This window comes from Phalaenopsis equestris, unplaced genomic scaffold, assembly GCF_001263595.1.
Source record: "Phalaenopsis equestris unplaced genomic scaffold, ASM126359v1 Scaffold000522, whole genome shotgun sequence".
Lineage (NCBI taxonomy): Eukaryota > Viridiplantae > Streptophyta > Magnoliopsida > Asparagales > Orchidaceae > Phalaenopsis > Phalaenopsis equestris.
Window position 1 is genome coordinate 1,349,164 of NW_018164962.1, and position 5,277 is coordinate 1,354,440.

The 5,277-nt window shown below is 37.1% G+C and overlaps 1 protein-coding gene across 5 annotated transcripts in view; it reads right to left on the reverse strand.

Annotated features, from left to right (window-relative positions):
- LOC110028694 (OTU domain-containing protein DDB_G0284757) overlaps positions 1–5,277 on the reverse strand; it is a 19,239-nt gene that overhangs the window by 1,673 nt on the left and 12,289 nt on the right. For all 5 annotated transcript variants that reach the window (XM_020730649.1, XM_020730646.1, XM_020730648.1 and 2 more), the window contains exons 4-8: positions 4,998–5,052; positions 4,788–4,862; positions 2,498–2,571; positions 2,342–2,390; positions 1,394–1,478 (exon numbers count right to left, since the gene is read on the reverse strand). In XM_020730649.1, coding sequence (XP_020586308.1) covers positions 1,394–1,478; positions 2,342–2,390; positions 2,498–2,571; positions 4,788–4,862; positions 4,998–5,052 — 338 coding nt within the window. The remainder of the gene's footprint in view (positions 1–1,393; positions 1,479–2,341; positions 2,391–2,497; positions 2,572–4,787; positions 4,863–4,997; positions 5,053–5,277) is intronic.

The following is a 5,277-nucleotide window of genomic DNA, read 5'->3' on the forward strand; positions in this document are numbered from 1 at the left end:
CTAAGATGTGTTCGTTCGTGTTCGGCTCGTTTTGGCTCGAAATACTACTCATCAAGTTTATATATATATATATATAAAAAGTGGTATTTTAAAAAATATAATTGACTACAAGGCTACAAAGATTTATAATTAATTAAAAGTATTAATCAAGAAAATAGAATAAAAATTATTAAATTAGATTCAAATGATGTTTTAATATAAACAATAATTTTTAAATCTTACCCCAACCCTTAACATCTTATGGCTACGTGATTAGGGATGTCAAAGCGACTATTTGTTCGTGAACAGCTCGTGTTCGGCTCACTAAGCAAACGAGCTGAACACGAACACATTTTTTGAGCTCGAAGTATAAACAAGGCGAACATGAGCTGAGTTTGGGTTCACTCGTGTTCGGCTCGTTTACACTCCTAGATGGTGGTGATGATTAGGAGGTGGCGGCAGGCTTTCCAGGCTGTGGATGAGAAGCAGCCGCCATTATGAGTGGTTGAAACAGCAGGGCAGTAAGGGCCGGTAGTCCAAACAGTGGCACTTTGCTGTTTGAGGCAGCTGGACAGCAAGAAAAAAACAAGGGGGATGTGGGGTAGCAAGGGCAGCCAACAGGAAGGAAGAATGGATGGTTGGGAGGTTGGAGAAGCAGAAAACAACAGGAAAAGGGAGTTTCCTTGCGGCTTCAGCCAAGGGAAATATTGATGGATGCGACCGGGAATGCGGGGGACTGCGGACAACAAGAAGACGGCTTTCTGGGGTGTCGACAACAAGACAGGTGGCTGGAATGGAAAAAATGCAAGGAAAAGAGCAAGGTGTGGCTTTTTGGGGTAGCTGCAGCAATGGAGGGAGGCGGGAGCAGCATGGGGAGGATGCAGAAGGGATGAGGAAGGTAAACACCACATGGAGAACATGATACAGTCAAAGCACCATTTGGAATTATAGGATACAGCCCTCAAAGGAAAGAAGATATGTCTGCGTCTGTCACGATACAAAACATATAAAAAGCTAACCCGAATGACTGTCGCCATGCTAAATACATCAAAAACTAGCCAAAACACAATGAAATAGCATATATATAGATCTAGGATAAATAGAACTGGGTCCCACTCAAAATAGAAGAGAAACCCATACTTCAAAAGACCGGTCGGTCCTTCATTTGCTTGGACCGAACCGGTCCGGAGCAATATCGTGGCATCTACCGAGTTTGGGCAAAGACGCCCCGCATCAGTAATATTGATGCAACTGACGCGAATGTGGCAAAGACACCCCGCATCAGAGGACCTCAACTCTTTTTGTTGATTTCAGTTCAGTCGATTTACAATTAATCATGATCTTAAGAATAAACATTCCATGAAAAAGTGGCTAGTCAAAGTGGAACACATGTACATGAGAAAGTACGGCATACCTTTAGAAGGATTTTTTTCCTTGGGAACTATTTCAATAAGACAGTTATCCTTGAACGATGTAAGCAAGCAAATTTTGGCAGCAAACTGTAATGAAATGAATAACATCAATATAACTAGTGGATAAAGATGAAGATCAAAAGGTTAGATGACAATTTAAATGTTCAAACAAATGCAGTTCATTTTACATGTTTATTCCATTCGCTGCACCTTTTTGTACTCCTGGGCACCAAGGTTATACCGACCACAATTTAGGCAATAGGAAAATAGAAAAAAAAAAAAATCAAAATTAGGTTTCAAAACCAGCTGGAAACTAATGAGGTACAGAAAGTGGTATTGGAAAAAAAAATGAGGCTTCAAACGCAATCTTCCTGCTGACACAATCACATTGTGTCATTTTGTTGCTAATCAATTTCAGCTATCACAAAAAATCGTGCAGCATTTCAAAGAAATAAAGGGGCTTCGTAACATCCCAAATTTTGTAATCCAACCTAGTTTCATGAACCGGATAAAAGAAGTTGGCTCAAGCATTGGAAATGCTGAATGATTTGCGAACAGCTCATATTCGGCCACTAAGTAGTTTTTGTTCACTTCATTCGTTAAGTAAGCCAAACATAGTTTTTTGAGATCGATTTATAAATTTGTTCAATTGGACTAATTTAACCTTGAATTCACATACAATACACTGAGGAGATAATGATGAATAAGGATTCCTAAATGTAATTGATAGAGGTAAGGGTAATAAAATGATGACAATGATGATTGGTCTTGGAGTAAGCGCATCTTGTTTTATTGGCTAAGACCTTTGGTAACAAGTACTTGAACAAAACATAAATAAGTGAGGGAAAAATTTACAAATATACAAAGTTGTGCTTTCATTCAAGGGAAAATAAGCTCATGAATCATGCAACCTAATCACAAATATATCATGAATGCAATATGAAACATACCCGATCTGCTGCTGCTTGAAGGGTTACATGATCTCCCCATTCCCCAGATCTGTAACAAGGAAATAATTTTTAGGGGAAAGTGATAGAAGATTATAAATATAAATTTATACATAAATTGTAAGAGGGGACATGGAAAGACGAGCAGAGGAGGAAAACCTTTTCATATATTTCACGTATCTTTTATAATCCATTGGAACATAACTTTCATAAAGCTTCTGGAATTGTTTAAGCTGAAAAAAAAACTGCAAGGTTCAAAATTTTCCTGAACTGACTGTGAGCTTAACAGCATAAAAGATGATCCTAAAAAATTCACAAGATATCATTCACACAACTTGAGACAATATTTACAGCATATACAGAGTTTGTACGTGGAAACCAAATCATACAACATCAGGAATTGTTAACATCTTCTATTACAATATAATTTTTATTTTTAAATTCCAATGTTTGCCTGGATGGAATTCATATTCAGCTAATTTGTGAACCTTTTTTCTTCTTCGAAAGGGTTTATTTTCAGCTGCCACTCTTATACAAGTTCAGTAAGCCCACTGACCTGATTTGGAGTTTCAGAGTGAATAGGAAATATGTTTTCACAAAAAATAAAAAATAAAAAAATAAATAATAATAATAATAATAAAGCACTATGTATTCAAAGGAATTCAAGCTAATGCTCGGCCAACTGTCTGCAAAATCTGGGCTTTAACTTTTAAGCTAAGCATGAAAGATGGATCTAACTGAAACTGGAACTAGCAGGGAAAAAGTGAAAAACACAATAAGAAACTTTCATTAATATTAAAATAGGATTACAACATGGCTCGAATAGAAATAACAACACAAACACAAACGACATAAGCAAACACTCCTAAATATATTACAATGGGTGGTAGAGATCGGCGAGGTGAGTTGGAATGGCTAGTGGGGTTGGTGTTGGCCACAGAGTGGCGGTGACAGCGAGAGGAAGGTGTGGAACTGTTGGGACAACTGTTGGGACAACGAGCGAGAAAGATTGTATGTGGTCAGCAGCGGTAATGGGGTGGTTGGGACTAGTTTGATCAGAGTCAGAAAGGCTAGCAGCAGAATAAACTGTAGGAAAGGGACAAACAGGGTGTTGCTGTGATGGATGGAGAGTTCGGCGGCTGAGAAGTGGGGAGGAGAAGGTAGAAGGGAAGGTAGAAGGGAAGAATACAATCACCACCTCGAAGAAGGATACCGGAGCACCACTATCACCCCGGATACCGCCCACAAGGGGGAAATGAACTCCACACAGGAAAACTGAAGACAACACAATCTGAACTGACTTATAGACACACCTAGGACGACAATTTATAAGCTCAAATAAACTTCTACAGAAAAGCAGAGAGTAGGAAGGCTAGAAGAATCCAGAAAATCCAAAAATCTACTGTTGCTGACATGCAGGTTCACGATTCTCTCCCTCTCTCGTGTGGTTTCTCCCGCTTCGCGCTTTTTTGCGAGGGATCGCGATCCCGCGGTTCCGCGGGTCCGCGGGCCTCCAACCCGCAAAAACGAAGCGCCCGCATCGGGCGCCCCAACGCCTGCAGCACTAACCTTCAATCAACAATAATGCTATGTTATCTAAAGATTCTACAGTAATCTGAGGTGTCATATTAATGTATGAGAAAACACAAATCTGTAGTAAAATATTAGATAAATAATCACTAGATTCCAACTTTTTGGTTGAGAAAAATGCTTCCATTAATCGATATAACATGCAGAGCTAGCCAAGCTTCAAGTAAAATCATAAGAAATAGCCCAATTGAGACCCTAAGGGGTGGTTTGAGATCATTTTTTTTTATTTTCACCTGTTTTTTTTTTTATCTAGTGATGTTTTCCTTTTGATTTAAACCAAAACATGTTTGGTTGAGTTAGTTGTTCTCAAAAACACTCAAAACTTCATTTAGGTGTTTTGAGTATTTTTAAAAACAGGTTGATTTGTTTTTAAAAATAAAAAATAAAAACATATAAAAATTAAATTAATCAAAATATGTTTAAAAAAAAATCAAAACATAAACAAGAAACAAAAATAATGCCAACTTGGCCCTAAGTAAATCACCCAAAAACCTTCTTGTCATTCCCCAATTGCTAAAAAGCACGCCTACCTAAGAAAGTGTAAGCTTTACAAGCTTCCTAAAAATAAGTAAATTTTGAAAAGATCGACGGAAGAACTAAGTTGGATGTCATTTTGTAGCCCACTAGGTCTAGTGACCGGGGGCTTTGCCTCTAACCAAAAAGGTCTTTAGTTCAAAGCCAGGTACATACAGGTATTTGTGTGAGTTAAATTTATTTGGATACTACTAGTTTTAAGCTATTAGCAAACTAAGAAGAACCATTTAAATATTCTAATGAAACCAGCTTGAATGTTTTTAAACAAGCTCCAAAAATTTGTCACCGGAAAGAAATAAGGAGGATACAGTTCTAAGAAAATTACCTGTTTCACAACCTGCTTCCTCACATGTTTGTGATAGTCAGGATTACGGAAAAGCTGATCTGCTAAAGCTCTAAACTGTATTAACCACAAGAATTCATGTAAGTAACTATAAAAATTAAGAAGAGGGCAAATGGAATGATAGCAGGCTTATAAGATGTATGAAAATGAAAGTTAAACCCTATTGGCAAAAGCAAAATTCCATGAATAAACCTGACAATTTCCATCTCCTTCAACATGTAATTCAGCTAAACCATATGTTGCCAGTCTGAAAGAGTTGAACTAAAAAAGAAAAGTTAGATCAAAGGGCATTGGAAAAAATGATTCATCGAAAGTAAACAGTTAACAATATTATTATATCAATATTGTAAAATGTGCTAAACCTTCAAATTAGGAATCTAAAGCAGTTATTACTATAATATATTATCATTAATGAAGTTATTTTACTTTATGCTTACTTTTATGCCCTCTTCTCTTATATATATATATATAT